This window comes from Salmo salar, chromosome ssa21 (assembly GCF_905237065.1).
Source record: "Salmo salar chromosome ssa21, Ssal_v3.1, whole genome shotgun sequence".
Classification (NCBI taxonomy): Eukaryota; Metazoa; Chordata; class Actinopteri; order Salmoniformes; family Salmonidae; genus Salmo; species Salmo salar.
This window is the reverse complement of record NC_059462.1, coordinates 10,208,464-10,230,662: the sequence shown is the minus strand read 5'-3', so window position 1 is coordinate 10,230,662 and position 22,199 is coordinate 10,208,464. Positions and strand designations below refer to the sequence as shown.

General features: G+C 39.5%; 1 protein-coding gene across 4 annotated transcripts in view; it reads right to left on the bottom strand.

Annotated features, from left to right (window-relative positions):
* LOC106581700 (inactive dipeptidyl peptidase 10) overlaps positions 1-22,199 on the bottom strand; it is a 318,157-nt gene that overhangs the window by 6,658 nt on the left and 289,300 nt on the right. For all 4 annotated transcript variants that reach the window (XM_014163942.2, XM_014163943.2, XM_014163945.2 and 1 more), the window contains exons 10-21: positions 19,366-19,463; positions 18,743-18,866; positions 17,164-17,202; positions 16,588-16,695; positions 16,086-16,177; positions 13,665-13,712; positions 13,045-13,166; positions 3,794-3,838; positions 2,517-2,615; positions 2,349-2,418; positions 1,972-2,166; positions 1,703-1,757 (exon numbers count right to left, since the gene is read on the bottom strand). In XM_014163942.2, the coding sequence (XP_014019417.1) occupies positions 1,703-1,757; positions 1,972-2,166; positions 2,349-2,418; positions 2,517-2,615; positions 3,794-3,838; positions 13,045-13,166; positions 13,665-13,712; positions 16,086-16,177; positions 16,588-16,695; positions 17,164-17,202; positions 18,743-18,866; positions 19,366-19,463 (1,095 nt within the window). The remainder of the gene's footprint in view (positions 1-1,702; positions 1,758-1,971; positions 2,167-2,348; positions 2,419-2,516; positions 2,616-3,793; positions 3,839-13,044; positions 13,167-13,664; positions 13,713-16,085; positions 16,178-16,587; positions 16,696-17,163; positions 17,203-18,742; positions 18,867-19,365; positions 19,464-22,199) is intronic.

The following is a 22,199-nucleotide window of genomic DNA, read 5'->3' as shown; positions in this document are numbered from 1 at the left end:
AATCAAAACAACAAGAAACAAACAAGTAAACAAAAAATGCAGTTTCTGTACAATACACAGAATCGGGACCGCTTTATCATTTTGAAATCAATCAAAAAACATGTGTCAACTTTTAAATCCCGGGAAACTGTGAACAAATAATGTGAAATTTGGTCCTGACAAGTTGAGTACGTTTCTCCTAAAGTCATTAATCCTATTAGACCCATGGTTGCAAAAATGCAACGCTGCCTACAGGTCATAAACAACGACCTACAGGTCATAAAATGTACAGGTCATCAACAAAAAATCATGTTAAACACTACATAGTGCATCTCCTTAGACCTAAATGTATCTTAGTAGTATTTGTTTGGTTTCAGTATTATAATTGTGGCATCAGTAGCCCCTGAAACATTAGAAACCTGTTCACTTGTCTAAGACCACACTGGTAGCCATCCACGCAAGTACATGATTTGAAAAATTGCTTACTGTCTTCTCTAAGATGTAGTGATTATGTATATAAACATTCGTTTGAATCAAACATTCTGAGCCAGAGGTCATTTTGTAACTGTTGCAAAAACACATCATTGGGCTTAAAGTGTTGCAACGCAGAGACATAGGGCCACATTCATATGTTGATAGACAAGTAAGAGAGATTATTTCCCTTTCAAATATTGCAAATATGGACAAACAAATACATCAGGAGTAACTTTGATGTTCCCTCTACACATCAATGAAGAAGAATGTATCTTGAAAAAAAAGTGGTTTATGAAGTCAGAATACTGCCATTGACGACCATTCATATAATGGTAAAGAAGTAAGATAGGTTATCTCTCCAAGTTAACCCAGAAAGGAGAAACAAAAATTTGATGTTCTCCATACATAGAAACCCCACCAAATAGTTGATCCTTTAAAAAATATATGTTTTTGATAGCAAAATACATACACTTTAATCAATTTGTGACCAGATTCAGGATCGCAGGCGTTTGACGCTATTTCCTACTTCACAGTAGGGCTGTTTGAAAATGTCATATGCCTTAATTAAAAATGTGTATGGGATCTGAAAATATGAATTAAATAAAGAAATGATGAGTCTAGTTTAGTCAGGGAGAAGCACTGAGCTCTGTAGGGAGAAAGGCAGGATCCATGATTGGCTGAGACAATGGAGGGAGATAATAGAGAGACTACTTCCTGGAAGACAATGCTATGCTCACTCATACATTTACATGTGAATTCTTAAAGAGATGGGTGGGGCTAAGGTTTAAGAGGGTGTGAATGAGGCTGAATGGGCATAAACAAAGAATAGCTCTCTAGAAAGTGTGAAACTCATTCAAGGTCATTTTTCTCCTACTTCTCATCAAAGTGGGATAACAAGTTTATCAAATTTAAAAGAAGCTTAACTTTCCCATGTTTACCCCAACTAGACTGAGTCTGTACTTTTATAAAATGTAAAATGTCACATTGTCACATTGTGCTATTCCAGACAACATTTGACTTAATTTCAGATGTACTGCATATACCATAAAACAATATATTCCATCACGTTGTAATTTTTATAGAATTTCAAAGTTTTCTTAGCACACAGTTTTCCTACCATTGAAGCCCAATGGAGAATTTCTGCAACGTTTCCATAAAATTGATCTACAAACTTGAAATATATTTTCTTATTATTTTCAAAATCAGATGCCTATTAGAAGTATGATAGATCATGGCAATAGATTCTTACCCTTCCAAATACTCCTATCCGTGTCCGATCAATGTACGGGAATGTCAACATGTATCTGAAATAAACAAGTTACAAAGCATGATATCACTCATAGAAAACAGCAATATGAATTCACTTCCCAAAAAATGTTTTAAGATTGTTTGACAAATTCAGCTAAATGGAAAACGTGAGCAGATTGTTGAATTAGCATGTATGCTAAGGCTAATGACTTATTGATATAGCTAGAGTTAAAACTAAATTAGATTTAATGGGATAAAACGAATACATACTCCACAGCTGTGATTTGATCCTGCACCTCCACGGTTCCCAAACGCCGGTGGACTTCATGTAGAACCCTCTGGCCCAGGAAGCCACTCCCTCTGCCGTCCAGTCGAGCCACTATGACGTTATCCGAGCTGACCAGAACCGAGTCCCAGTCCAGAACGAAACGGTCGCTCACCGCCTGGCCACCAGGAGAGCCATCGCTGAAAGAATAAATATAATTGTTAGAATGAAACAGCGTTGACACTATTGGCACTGTAACGACAGTCTGACTCTCACGCGATGGGGTTCATATCAATCACGATAGATGGGAATACATAGATAAAAACACTTCAAAAAAATTGATTCAACAACAGTGAGCACAGATACTGATGGCGATACGTACACGATCAATAGCAAGCCATAGTGACGCGATTCAGAAAAGTCTGGTGGGTAAGAGATCTTCAAAGGCAGATCTGAGCAGAGAAAGTAGCCATTAGCAACAACCTTAGAATAATAGATTAGAGAAACTGACAGAAAAAATTGTGTCATTAGCCAAAATTATTGGTCATACCAAAATGTTCCATCTGGATTGTTCTGAAATCCGTCATCTGAATCCTCTTGACCTTTAAAGCGGCCTTTAGTAAAGAGTTGTTCTCAAGGATGTAGTAATCTAATAGGGGAACAAGGTTGCATTAGTTTTAGAAGTGTTCACAATGTGGGCCACTTATCCTAGCGAGATGCAAGTGGAATTATATAGACTTATATAACGCATAAAGACTTCTCTTTCAAGACTGAAATGAAATAAAAATAAACTTTAAAGCTTTCAAGGATTTCCGGCACACTTTTTAATGATAATTCTAGTGGGGAGTTGAACAGTGTCCTTGATAACCAACCAAGTGCTAATTGTTTGGCCCTTACAACAAGCCTTTGAATGGTGCATATGACCAGAGGCATTGTATTTTCTAACCCAGAATAAGATGTTTGTTGATCTACCATAAAGACTGTGGTATCATCAAAACACATAAACACTGATGGCAGATGGGAATTATTTTTAACATAACATTGTACTTCAGCATCCAAATAATGAACTAATGTAGCCTGAGCGGTGCTGCCTGCATCTGAGTTTGACCACTGTAACATAATCAGTGTCTGCTGTATACGATTGAGTAGGTGTGGTATTGATCTTGCCACAGCTGGCAGAGCAAATAGCAGACTCACTGGGATGCAGAAAGTTTTCCTTTCGCCAAAGATATCTCATATTTACCAACAACTGCTTGTCAATGGTTGTTTTTAAAAGAAGCCCCCCTGCCATTTTCTCCACATTGAACTACAAAATGAATGCCTATTGTATCCTTCATTTCAGCCATCTGAGAGGAAACTGAATGGAAAAGAATTAATCCAGTATTTTCAATAGAAACCCCAAATCAATAGGCGTCTCATTATGAAACTGCCAAGGCCCTGAAGTTCTCAGCTGTGGATTGGAAGGTTTGTCTAAATAACCCTGGGCAAATTGATTGCATTTTTTCCATTGCAGCTGTTAACGTTCAAGACAAAACATTGACAGATATCCAGACATGGATGGCGTAAATGAAAATAAGGTAATTAAGACAGCAGGGGGTCGATTTGCATTGCTAGTTCAGAGTCAACAAGGTTACCAGTTAGAGGGGGGCTGGTATTTTTCAACAGCAAATCTTCAATATTTGAAGAAAGTGAGCAATAGTTTTTTTTTCTTCTTTTTTTACACTTGTTGGTTCTGGCAAAATGCCAACATTCCAAGCTATCTCGCTAACTCCTTTAAGCAGTTTATGACATGCCTATCAGTTAAAAGAGATTAAGTTGACTTCTTACTGGCATTATTGAGGCTGTGTAAGATCACAGTGGGTGCTCCGGGACCTGTGAGAACAAAATAAAGGATTAAAAGATTTGAAATCGGTATCCTCAAATCCTTTGAATGGCTGAAGATTTACAATTTGGTGTGACTTGAGTCGACAACTTAAGCTTGAGTCACAAAATACCAGTTTCCCCAAGCAATACACGTTAGAGGAGTAAGACATACAAATGCATCCTATTTGTACATAAAGAGTTACAAAAATAGCATGTCTCAAGCAGGGTAGCATAGTCACAAATACAATACAGCAGCCTTTTCAATCCCCTAGCTGCTGTCACAACCACTGTAACCAATTTTACCTCCACTTCTTTACCTATTACAGTCAAGGTAATTCAAACTGCCTCTAATAACCCAGGCCCTTCAGATTAAGTCAATTATATTCAGCGCCCGTTGGAAGACACCCAATTTGAGGTTAATAAGATCAAGCGGATACCTCGGCGGATACCCCAACCATCCACAAATCACTGTTTACTCAGGCTAGCCCTTCCATTTGAATAATACTAGCTGAGGTAATGGTGATTTAACAGCCACACACTGTTACCAGGAATGGTAAACATATGAGGCTTTTAAAGCCCAACACGGATCAATGAAGAGGACGCATAGTTTCATTTTCACCCCTAAAGCGAGTTTTATCATGTCTTACATGGTTGTTGTTTTTATTAGAAGAAGATAAGAGACAATTCACAACAATGCAGCATTAAAACATTCGAGGAGAAATGGCTCTCAAGGATATTGCAAACTCAGCAAAGGAAAAGGGCTGCTGTTATGGCACTTGTACCTGCTCGACAATGGTAATGATATTCGTTGCGTTTAATGGGGGGAATGAACTAGCTTTAATACGCTTGTTGAGGAGAGTGGTCATGACAAGCTGCTTGGTTTTTACTGAATTTAGCCTTATCCTCAGATGACGTGCTAACTGCATTGTGTTTACAGCTCAAAAACAGGATGGTACATTTTGCCCATTAACTCATGGTGCACAAGACAAACGCACCCAAACATACAGTAGGAATACATCTGGTTAAAACAAACCTAAACAATAAACAACTGCAGTGGCAATAAACTCTTTTTAATGCGCTGTGCATGGCACGATAACAGCACGTAAAGCAATTATACACAATAGAGCGGCTCATTTTATTTTGAATTGTTTGATAGTCTCTCTACACTAAATGTTCAATAATGACAGATTGCCAAAGGCAAACTCCTGACATCTGTCAAATGGGTTGTGAGTCACAGGGCCAGTGACACAGAACGGTTGACTAAATTGGAACTAAACACTGAGTTAACAAAACATTGCTCTTTCCATGACACAGACTGACCAGGTGAATCCAGGTGAAATCTACTCTATCATCCCTTATTGATGCCACTTGTTAAATCCACTTCAATCAGTGTAGATGAAGAGGAGGAGAAATGTCAAAGGATTTTTAAGCCTTGAGACAATTGATACATAGATTGTGTATGTGTGCCATTCAGAGGGTGAACGGGCAAGACAAAATATTTAAGTGCTTTTATAGGGGTATGGTAGTAGGTGCCAGCTGTACCGGTCGGGGTGTGTCAAGAACTGCAAAGCTGCTGGGTTTTTCACACTCAACAGTTTCCTATGTATTAAGAATGGTCCACTACCCAAAGGACATCCAGCCAATTTGACACAACTGTGGGAAGCATTGGACTCAACATGGGCCAGCACCCCTGTGGAACTCCTTCGACACCTTGTAGAGTCCATTCCCCAACGAATTGGGTGCAACTCAATATTAGGAAGGTGTTTCTGGAGTTAATTTTCATATTATTTCATATTAGACACTTCATTACAAGATCATTTAATCTATACGCAAAAATAAGATAATTCCCAGCACACATTGCAAGAACCCCCCCTGGCAATGACGTGTTTCTGGCCTTTTAAAGGAAAGGTTCACCCATTTTGTAATGTTATATTGTTGATGTTTTGGCCCTGTCCGGGGGTATCATCAGATAGGGCCACAGTGTCTTCTGATCCCTCCTGTCTCAGCCTCCAGTATTTATGCTGCAGTAGTTTATGTGTCGGGGGGCTAGGGTCAGTCTGTTACATCTGGAGTATTTCTCTTGTCTTATCCGGTGTCCTGTGTGAATTTAAATATGCTCTCTCTAATTCTCTCTTTCTTTCTTTCTCTCGGAGGACCTGAGCCCTAGGACCATGCCTCAGGACTACCTGGCATGATGACTCCTTGATGTCCCCAGTCCACCTGGCCATGCTGCTGCTCCAGTTTCAACTGTTCTGCCTGCGGCTATGGAACCCTGATGTCACGGTTGTCGTCGGTGAAGGAGGACCAATACGCAGCAGGTACGTGTATGCTCATCTTGATTTTTATTAACTACAAAAATGAACATACAAAATAACAAAAACGAAACGAACGAACAACTACAAACAGTCTGGTAAAGCATACGGCTTACACACAGAACAATCACCCACAAATAACACATACAAACACACCCTAATATATGGGACTCAATCAAAGGCAGATAGACAACACCTGCCTTCAACTGAGAGTCCCAACCCCAATCAACCAAACATAGAAACACACACACTAGACTAACCATAGAATTAACTAAACATAAACCAAAACCCGGAAATACTAAATCAAACACCCTTTACACAAACACACCACCCCGAACCACATAAAACAAATACCCCCTGCCACGCCCTGACCAAACTACAAAACAATTAACCTTATATACTGGCCAGGACGTGACACCTGACCTGTTCACCGGACGTGCTTGTTGCACCCTCGACAACTACTATGATTATTATTATTTGACCATGCTGGTCATTTATGAACATTTTAACATCTTGACCATGTTCTGTTATAATATCCACCTGGCACAGCCAGAAGAGGACTGGCCACCCCTCATAGCCTGGTTCCTCTCTAGGTTTCTTCCTAGGTTTTTGGCCTTTTTAGGGAGTTTTTCCTAGGGAGTTTTTCCTAGCCACCGTGCTTCTTTCACATGCATTGCTTGCTGTTTGGGGTTTTAGGCTGGGTTTCTGTACAGCACTTTGAGATATCAGCTGATGTACGAAGGGCTATATAAATACATTTGATTTGATTTGATTTGATGTGCATCCCTGAGGGATGTTCTATTGATTTCCTGTGTCATTCCATGTTTTCATGTGTATCTGAGTTATTGGAGTTGAAGCAGGCAGAAATCCGGCAGGTATGACGTAGCACTGTGATAAAGTCCCTCTCACTACACTGGAAGTTAATTGGAATAGGATTTTAGATTGCGAAAACGTCTATCATAAATGTCAAATTTCAATACTGGCCGATGTCATAAGTCGGGAGGATGTTCTCTCGAATGAGCCATTGATCTTTTTTTTTGGTTGATATTCCTACCTCAAGAAATGTTTCATTTAACGGAGGGTCTAGCACATTTTTCCTATTTGTCTGCCTCTTTAGTCCAGGGTGCATTGCATGGTGCCGTTGCCAGAGATATTATAGAAAGGAAATAGGAATCCAATGGATGACGCATAACGCCCGACCCAGCAGACTGTCGACCAACCGTGTTCACGGTGTCATGCTGCGTCACGCGGTTGCTAACCTAATTGTCATGCAATCCCTTCTCAAAGTCAGTGTATATGTCGAGAAACGTGACTCTTTTCCTCAAAAGTACGTAATGACACGATTCCAAAGCTACAGCGGCTTGCGAAAGTATCACCCCCTTGGTATTTTTCCTATTTTGTTGCCTTACAACCTGGAATTAAAATAAATTTTGGGGTGGGTTGTATCATTTCATTTACATAACATGCCTACCACTTTGAAGATGCAAAATATTTGCAAACAACAAATAAGAAAAAAAAACAGGAAACTTGAGCGTGCATAACTATTCACCCCCCCCCCACCTTTTGCAGCAATTACAGCTGCAAGTCTCTTGGGGTATGTCTCTACAAGCTTGGCACATCTAGCCACTTGGATTTTTGCCCATTCTTCAAGGCAAAACTGCTCCAGCTCCTTCAAGTTGGATGGGTTCCGCTGGTGTACAGCAATATTTAAGTCATCCCACATATTCTCAATTGGATTGAGGTCTGGGCTTGACTAGGCCATTCCAATACATTTAAATGTTTCCCCTTAAACCACTCGAGCGTTGCTTTAGCAGTATGCCTAGGGTCATTGTCCTGCTGGAAGGTGAACCTCCGTCCCAGTCTCAAATCTCAGGTAGACTGAAACAGGTTTCCCTCAAGAATTTTCCTGTATTTAGCGCCATCCATCATTCCTTCAATTCTGAACAGTTTCCCAGTCCCTGCCGATGAAAAACATCCACACAGCATGATGCTGCCACCACCATGATTCACTGTGGGGATGCTGTTCTTGGGGTGATGGGAGGTGTTCGGTTTGCGCCAGAGATAGCGTTTTCCTTGATGGCCAAAAAGCTCAATTTTAGTCTCATCTGACCAGAGTACCTTCTTCCATACGTTTGGGGAGTCTCCCACATGCCATTTGGTGAACACTAAACGTGTTTGCTTATTCTTTTCTTTAACCAATTACTTTTTTCTGGCCACTCTTCCGTAAAGCCCAGCTCTGTGGAGTGTATGGCTTAAAGTTGTCCTATGGACAGATAATCCAATCTCCGCTGTGGAGCTTTGCAGCTCCTTCAGGGTTATCTTTGGTCTCTTTGTTGCCTCTCTGATTAATGCCCTCCTTGCCTGGTCCGTGAGTTTTGGTGGGCGGCTCTCTCTTGGCAGGTTTGTTGTGGTGCCATATTCTTTTCATTTTTTAATAATGGATTTAATGGTGCTCCGGGGGATGTTCAAAGTTTCTGATATTTTTTTATAACTCAACCCTGATCTGTACTTCTCCACAACTTTGTCCATGACCTGTTTGGAGAGCTCCTTGGTCTTCATGGTGCTGCTTGCTTGGTGGTGCCCCTTGCTTAGTGGTGTTGCAGACTCTTGGACGTTTCAGAACAGGTGTGTATATACCGAGATCATGCGACACTTAAATAAAGTCCACCTGTGTGCAATCTAACTAAATATGTGACTTCTGAAAGTAATTGGTTGCACCAGATCTTATTTAGGGGCTTCATTGCAAACGCGGGGAATACATATGCACGCACCACTTTTCCGCACATTTTTTTTTTAAACAAGTAATTTTTTTCATTTCACTTCACCAAATTGGACTATTTTGTGTATGTCCATTACATGAAATCCAAATAAAAATCTATTTAAATTACAGTGTGTAATGCAACAAAATAGGAAAAACGCCAAGGGGGATGAATAGTTTTGCAAGGCACTGTATATGATATTACAGATAGGAACTTAATTATCTCACATCTCTAAAAAGATTTGTAATGTTGTACTTCTTGTTGATGAAATTTGTGCTAATGTTGTGTTTTTGATTTAGTGCACAATAGACTCCCATTCACAAAGTGCTCCTTGTCCCAGAATTGTTGCATGGGCAACGTTTCCCATGTCCTCAAAAGTATATCTGCCGTTGCGAATGTTAGACTCCACTCTGTGAGGCACATCGATCTGCAGGTTGAACATGGTGAGATTGTAGACTCTTAAATTGATTGTGCAGTTTGTTTAGCAACTTTACATGCTGATATTGTCTTTGGTATTATTGCATGTAGGTTAGTTTGCTTGCTAGCTTGCTAGCTACCTACTATATCTAGCTAACCACCCAGCCCATAGATAGAGCATTGCATTGTGGATTTTGTAGTCGACTTGAGCTGCAACAGATTTCCACAACTATTTTTCATGTTGCTACCAACCAACAAAAAAATAGTGTTATTTAACACTGAAAATTAAAAGAATGAGTAGTTTTGGGTGGATTTTTCCTTTAAGAGAAAAACAGTTTTTAACACTTTTGACAAAGTCATACCTTAATGAAATAGAAATACATTTGCATAAATAACTTTTGCTCCTAGCACAGTTTGTTGGATGGAGTGCTGAATATGCTTCGCACACTATATATAGAGATTTCTAAAGGATTCTGCGGTAATTATCACCCCCTGTGAAACTCAGATTGTGAATCTGTTTATTGAACTAGAGTGTTTTCACAGCGAACTAACACTTGCAAGGGTCATTCCTTTACACAAAAAAAGGGAATAAGTTAGATCATGGAAACTATCAGCCTGTCTCAACCCTGTGTGCTTTATCAAAGGTCTTGGAAAATATTATGTTCAATCAGATTGACAGTTATATTTCCTGGCATAACCTATTCTATGAGCTCCAATCTGGCTCCAGGAAATCACATTCCACTGACACCTGCCTACTATATCTGACTGACCACATAAGGAAGTAGACAGGGGAAATTTTGTGGTATGGTTATGTTAGATCTCCAAAAGGGGTTTGATACAGTGGATCATGAGATTCTGTTAATCAAACTAAGAGCCATGGGCTTTAACAACTTAGCAGTAAAATAGGTCAGCTCTTACCTGCAAGGAAGAAAACAGATGATGGATGTGGATGGGACCCTGTCTAAAGTGTGCTGGGTCCACTTTTATTTCTATTGTATTTAAATGATCTGAAATCTGCCTGTTGGTTCCTAATGTCTTTAAATTACATTTCAAAGATTGGAACTTTTGAGCTTTTTGTCTATTGATTTGCGCTCCCGCATCGTGCCTTTGGAATAGTGTTCTGGACGCACCAACAAAACGGAGGTATTTGGACATAAATGATAGACTTTATCGAACAAATTAACATTTCTTGTGGAAGTGGGAGTCCCGTGAGTGCATTCCGCCGAGGATCAGCAAAGGTAAGGAAAGATTTATAACACTAATTTAGAGTTTTGTTGATGCCATGACTTGGCGGGTAGCTGTATAGCTTGCATTGATGGCTGAGCTCTGTACTCAGAATATTGAGCAATGTGCTTTCTCTGTAAAGTTATTTTGAAATCTGACAAAGCGGTTGCATTAAGAAGTAGTGTATCTATAATTCTTTAAATCATTTTTATATATTTTGTCAACGTTTATGATGAGTATTTCTGTAAATTAATGTGCACATTCACCGGAAGTTTTGGGAGGCAAACATTTTCTGAACATCACGCGCCAATGTAAAATGCTGTTTTTGGATATAAATATGAACTTGATCAAACAAAACATACATGTATTGTGTAACATGATGTCCTATGAGTGTCATCTGATGAAGATCGTCAAAGGTTAGTGCTTAATTTTAGCTGTATTTCTGTTTTTTGTGACCCCTGTCCTTGCTAGAAAAATGGCTGTGTGGCTTAACATAATCTAATGTTTTGCTTTCGCTGTAAAGCCTTTTTGATATTGGACGATGTGGTTGCATTAAGGAGAAGTGTATCTTTATAATGGTGTAAAATAGTCATATGTTTGAGAAATTTGAATTATGAGATTTTGGTTTGGTTGTTTTGAATTTGCCGCCCTGCTATTTCACTGGTTGTTGGGAGTGTGTCCCACAGGTGGGACGGTCACATCCCACATACCCAAGAGAGGTTAATGAAGCTGCCAGTTGAGGACTTGTGAGGTGTCTGTTTCTCAAACTAGACACTCTAATGTACTTGTCCTCTTGCTAAGTTGGGCACCGGGTCCTCCCGCTCCTCTTTCTATTCTGGTTAGGGCCAGTTTGCGCTGTTCTGTGAAGGGAGTAGTACACAGAATTGTACGAGATCTTCAGTTTCTTGGTAATTTTTCGCATGGTGTCACATCCTGACCATTAAAGGGGTCAGTTGTCATTGTAGTATGGTCAGGGCGTGGCAGGGGGTGTTTGTTTTGTGTGTTTTGGGGGTTTTTGGTTCTAGGGGATTTTGGTTCTAGTTTTCAATTTCTATGTTTCTTTTTCCATGTTTGGCCGAGTATGGTTTCCAATCAGAGGCAGGTGTTTTTCGTTGTCTCTGATTGTAAGCCATACTTAGGCAGCCTGTTTTTTCCTTTGGGTTTGTGGGTGGTTGTTTTCCGTATAGTCTGTGTACCTTACGGAACTGTTTTGTCGTACTGTTTTTTGGTTAAGTGTTCACGTTAATAAAAGAAGATGAGCACTTTACACGCTGCGCCTTGGTCCAATCCTTCTGACAGATGTGACACATGGAATAGCCTTAATTTCTCAGAACAAGAACAGACTGAAGAGTTTCCGAATAAAGTTAATTGTTTCTGGCCATTTTGAGCCTGTAATTGAACCCACAAATGCTGATGCTCCAGATACTCAACTAGTCAAAGAAGGCCAGTTTTATTGCTTCTTTAATCAGAACAACAGTTTTCAGATGTGCTAACATAATTGCAAAAGGGTTTTCTAATGATCAATTAGCCTTTTAAAATTATAAACTTGGATTAGCTAACACAACGCGCCATTGGAACACAGGAGGGATCGTTGCTGATAATAAGCCTATGTAGATATTCCATAAAAAATCTGCTGTTTCCAGCTACAATAGTCATTTACAATATTAACAATGGCTACACTGTATTTCTGATCAATTTGATGTTATTTTAATGGACAAAAAAAATGATTTTCTTTAAAAAACAAGGACATTTCCAGGTGACCCCAAACTTTTGAACGGTAGTGTATATCCCTGGTATAAAATCACATTCTGTTTGTGTCTCTAACGTATCTCTTCAGTGTATGTTTAGTAGCCGGTTATGTTCGCTTTTAGCATTACTATTCTACTATCACATTGGTGTTTGCTGGATTGGCTATTCTCTGATAGCATATGATATACCTTACAGGGAAACAGTGAGCAGTTAGGGGAAATGCTGTACTTTTGCTGGATCTGATAATATATCTTATATGTATCTAAGTCTAAGCGGATGATGCATTGGTTGGGTTTAACAAATGACCTAGCTGGCATAACTTCACAGTTTCAAATAATGAATGGTTGGTTGATGTTGGTTCCTAATGTCTTTAAATTACCTCTCAAAGAAAGTTGATGCTTTGGTTTCCTAAGCTCTATCAATATTTGTCTAGCTTCAACAAAGACAGATGAGGGGTGCTAGCATGTAGATCAATATTAGCCTTCAGAATGATGCACTGCTTGTGTTAGAATTTAGCTTAGCTGACTAACATTTAAAGTGCAAAATGACATGTTTGCATTAGCCTGTTAGTGCTGTCTTGGCGCTATGGAGCACTACTATACAATGGACTGTCTGTGTTAGCATTTAGCTAAGCTGGATAACTTTTACAGTGTACTTTGCATTGGCCTGCTAGTGCTATCTTGGTAGTAAAGAGTGGAATCCAGTGCACTGAGTTAGCATTTAGCTAACTCAGCATTTAGCTCGGCTAGCTTACCTTTACAGTGGAGGATGATATGCTTATCATTGGGGCTTATCTCAGCATTAAAGAACAGACAGTGCGCCTTATTAAGCTCACACGTCAGACAGTGTCGAGGGAACAACCCAACAGTCTTCACACTGAAAGGAATGGGAAGACGGAAGATTAGGCGGCCGTTTTAACATCCACTGCAAACCCTAAAGAACAGTCCTATAGAGTATCTAGCACCTGTGGTGTTTGCAGTTGGCACATGATATTTACACTCTACATAAATGAGGAGACAAGCAATGTTGAGGTTGGGAGTTTCACGTCATTGGTTCACCTGAAAGCATTTTAAATGTAATTAAGCCGATTCTCCCTTATCAAAAGAGCAGCTGAATTTGGAAAAGGTTTGTTGAAAAATGTAATTATCATAACCTAATGTGCCTGTGCAACCTCCATACTCTTTATAAAAGAAGTATCATCCAGTCTACACGATCTTACATCAGAGTGTCTCTATATTTATGTAAGCACAAAACCTCAGATGTTTACTGTTGTTATGACATGTTCTTCGCAAAAAGAAAAATTACAGAATATGAGAGGGACTGTAAATCAAAGGGGAGCTGTCAAAAGCAAGGACTGGTTGCTAAATGAGTCACCTGAAAAGCTGTCTTCTTCGCGGTGAGCCTTCAGTGCTGAGAAAATATCTGTATAGAAGAAACAAACAAGTTAATTGAGTCTCAAAGAAATCCGGTGACCTTTGCTAACAAGGTTATGCCATAAATACACTCTCAAGCTCAGCTTTGTGCCAGCAACATGTCATATTTAGATGAGAAATAAATCTGATACTTTCAAATAAGCAGCATTTGTCTGTGTACTTCATATCCAAATGACACTCAGTCTTGAGGCAATATGCATGAGGTTTATTAGTGAGGTTTATTGAGAAAAGAAAAATCTGCCTATCAAGCTACAATAACATGCTAATACAGGTACTATACAGTTTCACACTCAAGGTTCTAAGTTTTACGATGCAAAATGCAATGTCAGTTCTTAAACCTCCTTTTCCCACCATGCACTATGGTGTGCTGTCTATGATTTTCAGTTACATTGGCCTGAGAATTTGATTCAGAATGTACCTGACACCACAACTCTTACAAGAGTAATGACACAAAGCCCCTCATAACATACAATCAAGTTCACTGTGACAACAATGATGTTTTCTGTTTGTGCTGTCGTCATCTCCTCTACAGCATTCATTCATCATTCCATACATGCACATAATGTGATCTGTCGACCAGACGAGTTGCTGCATATGTATGAGATACCTTTGTGTCAAGAACTGATGAGGAATGTGTTGAATTATGATTCATGTCATTTTATAGTCAATGCAGGCATTATTACATATGGGACTCATATCAACATGGCTGCAGATGCTCAACTGTCTGTCACCTATCCATATAAGACTCATATAGAGTGAGTTGCAAAAATATTTAGACAGTGCCACATTGGTCACACTTTATTTGGATAGTCCATCTGTAGATGCTCTACAGATGGTCATACTATCTTTTGATAAGCAACTACTTGCCAGATATACTGTTAGGTTTAGAATAAGGGTTAGGGTAAGGGTTAAGTTTATGGGTTAGGATAAGGGTTAAGAATAGGACTAAGGTTAGGGTTAGTAGATAGTTGAAATGTTACCGAGTCTGTAGATAGTCTATAGTGCATCTACAGATGGACTATCCAAAAAAAGTGTTACCAATAAATGTTGTGTTGTTTTGTCTCTGTACTCCAGCAATTCGGATTTGAAATTATATAATTAATATGAGGTTTCATTAGTCCACTGACGATACATTCCCAAAATGTTTTGCATGTCAGCAGTCAAGTTTTCAAGATATTGGACTTTCAAGAAGCAAAGTGTTCCCCGCAAAATCATCATGATGATTTAAAAAGTTAGAGGCATAAATGTCATATCCCCCAAAAATGCTAAGCTTCCGTTTTATTGTTAATGGTGAGAAGTTAGCATTTCTTGGGGGTATGATCTTTATGCCGCTCTACCTTTCTCACTAATTATTACTTACGTTTCATTCAGGATTATCCGTAATCATGGTAGCATCCACATTAATGTGCAAGTATTCAAAACAGTGGAGGTCAGTGCCGTTTATGATGAGGGAGGACTATTTTTTTCATGAGCATAGCCTTATTTCTATAACAGCATGTTGGATGACTGTCATTAATATACCATTCACCCAGTTCAATGTAACAATAGGGTAGGGTAGGCAACTACATGATACTAAAATTTTCCATATGTCACGACTTCCGCCGAAGTCGGCTCCTCTCCTTGTTCGGGCGGCGTTCGGCGATCGACGTCACCGGCTTTCTAGCCATCGCCGCTCCATTTTTCATATATCCATTTGTCTTGTCTTGTTTCCATACACACCTGGTTTTCATTTCCCCAATTAAGCTACTTGTATTTAACCCTCTGTTTCCCATCATGTTTTGTGTGTAATTGTTTCATGTTATTGTGGTGTTAGTTTACGCGCTTTACTTTTATGTACCGTTTTTTGAGCATGTTTGATTTATGTAGTGCTCTCGTTTTGGAACTATAATGAAAGTGCACCTGTTCATTATACTCTGCTCTCCTGCACCTGACTTCACCTCCAATACACCTTTTGACAATATACCCATCATCAGGTTGCTCCAACCTAGACTATGAATGAAAGTTTACAACGTGTAGTCATTGTGTGTTAGGAATATGGGCACAAAAATACCATACTTTTGACTCCTTTAAAACACATAAGTAAATGTGCCCAAATACTTTTGGTTCCCTTAAATGGGACTGTGTACAAAGAGTTCTGTAATTTCTAAACAGTTCACCCGATATGGATGAAAATAGCCTCAAATTAAAGCTGACAGTCTGCACTTTAATCATAGTCATTGCATCATTTCAAATCCAAATTGCTGGAGTACAGAGCCAAAACAAAAAGTGTCACTGTCCCCAAAAAAGTGTACCTCACTGTATGTACTAAATACCTAAATCCTCATTATTGATTTATTATGCACAGTTCAGAAGAGACACTCACATGTTGTCGTTGCTCTCATCATAGGCCAGGATCTTAGTTACTTCCCAGTTTCCTGATGTTAGATGGCGGACCTCGTTTTGATCTGCTCTGAACTGGAGCAAGGAAGGAGACGAGAAACACGAAATAAGCTATTATGAGAGTGATCTACAATATCTATTTTAAAAAAGCCTTCCTGTTTTCAGAGTCATCACATCATCCTCATCAAGATCATCATCATCATCATCATACGTCCCAAGTACTGGTCACTAGCAAGGATTGCAATTTGATGTGGTTGAAGCCACTTTCATTGAGTTATCACATAATATATTTGCAAAAAAGTACAGTGGCCATTGAGAGATGATGCTCACCACTATGGGCACACAGTAGTAACCTTGTGCTGTAACCATGGAGATATTACTCTCACCCCAGTGGAAACTATGGTAACAGAACCCTTTGAGTGTTAACCATGGTGACATGAGTGACCCTCATCAGTAATGTAACCATGGTGACGTGACCCTAGTACCTGTGTGGTGAACATGGCGATGTGATGGAACTCTCCGCGCCCGCCTTGCTTGACGGGCACTGTCAGGAAAAATATGCTGCCATCCCTGGAGAACACTGGTTCCTGGTTCTGCCGAAACAAACACAGCAAACATTTTTAGTTTAGAGTGTTATGACGTCATTACATGATCATAGAGATTGTGTAAAATACACTAGTAATATACAGATGTAGGATCTTCATTTAAACCAGTTTACTACAGCAAGAAAAGAATCCTGGAAATATGAATTATTATGTGGATTATAATTGATGGTCATTTTTGTAGGGATTGATATATTTTCCGTTAGGGCAAATCAAGTCTGACATTTCTAAGTGAAATTATAAACTTTAGAAGCCTTTTTAAAACTCAAATACACTAGAAGTTTGCAATTCTCAGCAGCAAAAGAGTAATCAAATTAAGATCCTACATCGGTACAAGTGTAATGGCAATTTAGGCCATTCACTACTATGAGTGCACAACAAAGATCTATTGAATAAGATTGAATGGAACTTTGATTTGATAATTTTGGCCATTACTGACAAAAGTAAAGATTTTTTTACCTGCTTTGAAAGCCAGAGCTCTGAGGCCTCCTCATGCCTCTGAAATAGAAAGGCCAAAATGTCAACAGTTAATATTATGTACCGATTTATAATATGTCCCATATTACATCCCAACCTACTTCAGCAAACCTGAATAGCCGTGGAGCCTGGTTGGAATTAAGCATCCCACAAAGTCCCTCAAAATCACTCAATTCCCTTTCTTCCCCAATACTTTTACTCTAAAAGCGCCAACATATTTCAACCCCTAAAAGTACCAAAAGTGTTTTGTTTTTCGTTTCAAAAAAATAAATGACACTTTCTGTCAAACTCTAACACTTTTTATTTTATTAACCTTTTGTAACACAAGTAACATTTGTCTGTTATTTATTCAAAGTATTTCTTTTCTGTAATACTCAGAGGCTGAGAAATTGGCGAATCTGAGATACTGGTAGGACCTAAAGTGTCAACTGACATGGCCGATTAAGACGATATGGTGGCATCAGACTTTTAGCTCTAAATTTGGAATGCTATGGGCGATCAACTCAGTTGTATCTGAACGATGAGACTCTCAACTTGGTGTAGAGAAATTAACTGAAAGCTAAATATGTATTTACATTTACATATATATATATATATATATATTTATATTATTTTTAATATAGTAGCTGCTATGCCCCAAATTCGGTATTGATTCCGAACATTTGCATACTACCACACATCGCTAGAATACAAAAGACAGATTATGTTTCATTCCTCCATTTTAACACAAACATCTAAATAAATGTAGTTTTTTGTTGTTGGTAACAAGTTGCTTGACCGAGTATAGAAAGAGGATTCGAAATGATGATATTTTTTGACCCCCTGTTGGTGCTTTTAGGGTTAAAATGCCAAATGGGGAAATCCGGAATCTGTGCTCTTTAATTTAAAACCCATTGGAAACAAGGACAAAAGCCTTGGCAGAGAAATTGAGTCTGCGCCCAGGCGGAGCCGCTTCTTGGCTGGAGCATCTGTTTGTTTGTGGTCCAGCCGTCTGTGGGGCCTGACCCTGGGACAGTTGAACTGGACCGTGTCCAATAGACTCCCATGTTTTCCCCACAGGGGACCGCAGCTTTGCCCTTTTCCAGACATAGCTTATAATAACACTGTGCAATCATTGCCATCAAAACAAATAGTGGGAAGAATAAGTCTTTACTTAATGAAAACAGTTTGCTGAGATGATCATGTAATAAAGGCTTCCCAGTTGAAAGTAATAGAATAATTAATATGACTTATTGTGTGAGTTGATCTGATAAATGCCACAAGATTGTATTCAAAGTGGTGGATAAACAGAACAGAAAAAGTGCACCCCTCCACAAGTGTCCTTTAGCATGCATAGTAAAAAGCACACAAAAAAAGCACAACAGCTGATACAGTACTGTCAGATGAGGCATTCAAGTCAATGATATCTCTCCCTTTGGTAGCATAGCAGTAATAAAGTCAATGCATTGTCTGCTCTGTCCTCCCACTGACACAATAACAGAATGACCCCCCAGGGTGAGTGTGACCTAGTCTCAACATTACCAAGCCCCCACCCCCACCCCCTACCCAGCATGCCTCTCACCTTAACACAGGCCCCCGTGGTGGTCTCACATACGGTCAGGATGGACACATTCTGGGCACGGTTCATCCACCTGACCGTCGTCTTGGTTTTACTGATCCAATTGACCATGGCCACATAGTGCTCCCTACGAGAGAGAACAACCACAGTTGTTACTGTCTGAAACTTGGACCATGGCCACATAGTGCTCCTTACTAGAGAGACCAACCACAGTTGTTATTGTCTGAAACATGGACCATGGCCACATAGTGCTCCCTACGAGAGAGAACAACCACAGTTGTTATTGTCTGAAACATGGACCATGGCCACATAGTGCTCCTTACTAGAGAGAACAACCACAGTTGTTATTGTTTGAAACATGGACCATGTCCACATAGTGCTCCCTAATAGAGAGAACACCACAGTTGTTATTGCCTGAAACATCAACCATGGCCACATAGTGCTCCATACGAGAGAGAACAACCACAGTTGTTATTGTCTAAAACATGGACCATTGCCACATAGTGCTCCCTACGAGAGAGAACGGACAGAAGTTGTTATTATCTGCAACATGTATCATGACCTAGTCCCTCCAAATAGCGAACTTTCCAATATGTGTTTTCATTATTCCAGGCAGTAAATCACACCTTAGTTTGAGGCTGTCTGGTGGTGTGAGCTCCTGTGTGTGTGTCGGCCCGTACAGATTCACCACGTATAACTTCACTGTTGGGTTGGGTTGGCCAGCCTGAAAACAGAGTCAGTCTTTTAGATATTGTAGCACCATTAAACATTATGAATCACAGATTTAAAAACACCACACGAAGCCAATCACCATATTGACTAAACAAACAATTGCATAATTACATTGTAGTTATGTAGAGCAGTATTATACTGTATATGTGCTACCAACATAAAAAACAACTTCAAAACATTCTGAAACAATGGATGATGATAATAGTAACACATTAGAATCATTGAACACATGCCCTAACAATGAATAATAGCTATGGCTTTAAACAATACAACGCATAATATCAACTCGTTTTATCTAACGGTGATACAAATGTTAATGGTTATGAAAGAAAATGAGAAAAACAGCATGACTAAAGTTATCACCTCATTTACACGCAGCACTGGATTTAGCCTAACCATGTTTAAACCTGAATAAGAATCACAAAGGTTGGCCTTGAACAATGCATGAAGATATGAACCAAAGCCTGAATAAGCCCCCATAGAGAATGAATAGTCCTCTTATAGGCACTGCTACAGCACAGTATTGTATTGACCTTTTCTATTGCTAATCCTCCCTAATAGAGTAGCAATGCTTTTTCTACATTCAGTGTCATATTCACTGTTGGCACTCAACCTTAAATGCCATATGCCAAGCTCTACTGGTTCTCACCCTCGGTATGGATTCTGTCGCTTCTAGTTTAACCTTGGGCCAAGAACACATGGCCGGATTGGCCTCACACTGGGCCACAGTGCTGTGTTGCAAGAGGCTGACAAAAAGCAGGAAGAGGGATCATTTATGTATCCTCAGTTATCTAATTATCAATGTAGAAACAGAGGACACAGGGTTTGTGTCCCAAATGGTACCCTATTCCTTTCATAGTACCCTATTCCTTTCATAGCACATTATTGGTACCATTGGCCCCTGGTCAAGATTAGTGCATTATATAGGGAAAAGGGTGTACATTGGGACGCACCCAGGACTGGGGGAACATCAGACATCTGGTGGGGAGTTTAAGTCTTAATTGCTGCAGGAAAGGGACACCGTTTGGATGGATCTTCCTGTACCTTGAAGTTTAGACATGCCGTGGGTCTTATTCAATCAGGATGGTGACCATGAGTTCCCGGTGTTCGGTGAAATCGTTGCTTAATAGAAGTTTAGAATTATAGTGATACGGTAATGTATTTGCTGTTTTAAAGTGTAAATAACTCAAAGTACATTTATACTACCGGTCAAAAGTTTTACTCATTCAAGGGTTTTATTCATTTTTACTATTTTCTACACTGTAGAATATTAGTGAAGACATAAACACTATGAAATAACACATATGGAATCATGTAGTAACCAAAAAAAGTGTTAAACAAATCAAAATATATTTTACACGAGATTCTTCAAAGCAGCCACCCTTTGCCTTGATGACAGCTTTGCACACTCTTGGCATTTTCTCAACCAGCTTCATGAAGTAGTCACCTGGAATGCATTTCAATTAACAGGTGTGCCTTCTTAGTTAATTTGTGGAATTTCTTTCCTTCTTAATGTGTTTGAGCCAATCAGTTGTGTTGTGCAAGGTGGGGGGGGGGTATACAGAAGATAGACCTATTTGGTAAAAGACCAAGTCCATATTATGGCAAGAACAGCTCAAATAAGCAAATAGAAACGACAGTCCATCATTGCTTTAGGACATGAAGGTCAGTCAATACGGAACATTTCAATAACTTAGAAAGTTTCTTCAAGTGCAGTCCAAAAACCAAAATCTAGCGCTAAGATGAAACTGGCTCTCATGAGGACTGCCACAGGAATGGAAGACCCAGAGTTACCTCTGCTGCAGAGGATAAGTTCATTAGACTTACCAGCCTCAGAAATTGCAGCCCAAATAAATACTTCACATAGTTCAAGTAACAGACATCTCAACATCAACATCCACTACTAAAGGACACCAATAATAAAAAGAGACCGGCTTGGGCCAAGAAACACGAGCAATGGACATTAGACAGGTGGAAATCTGTCCTTTGGTCTGGAGTACAAATTGGAGATTTTTGGTTCCAACCGTTGTGTCTTTGTAAGACGCTGTGTGGGTGTACGGATGATCTCTGCATGTGTACTTCCCACCGCAAAACATGAAGGAGGAGGTGTCATGGTGTGGGGGTGCTTTGCTGGTGACACTGTCTGTGATTTATTTAGAATTCAAGGCAAACTTAACCAGCATGGCTACACACAGCATTCTGCAGCGATACGCCATTCCATCTGTTTTGTGCTTTGTGGGACTATCATTTGTTTTTCAACAGGACAATGACCCAACACACCTCCAGGCTGTGTAAGGGATATTTGACCAAGAAGGAGAGTGATGGAGTGCTGCATCAGATGACCTGGCCTCCACAATCCCCCGATCTCAACCAAATTGAGATGGTTTGGGATTAGTCGGACCACAGAGTGAAGGAAAAGCAGCTAACAAGTTCTCAGCATATGGGGGAAGTCCTTCAAGGCTGTTGGAAAAGCATTCCAGGTGAAGCTGGTGAGAGAATTCCAAGAGTGTGCAAAGCTGTCATCAAGGCAAAGGGTGCTATTTGAAGTATCTCAAATATAAAATATATTTTGATTTGTTTAACACATTTTTGGTTACTACATGATTCCATATGTGTTATTTCATAGTTTTGATGTCTTCACTGTCATTCTACAATGTAGAAAATAGTAAAAAATTAAGTAAAACCCTTGAATGAGTAGGTGTTCTAAAACTTTGGACCGGTAGTGTAT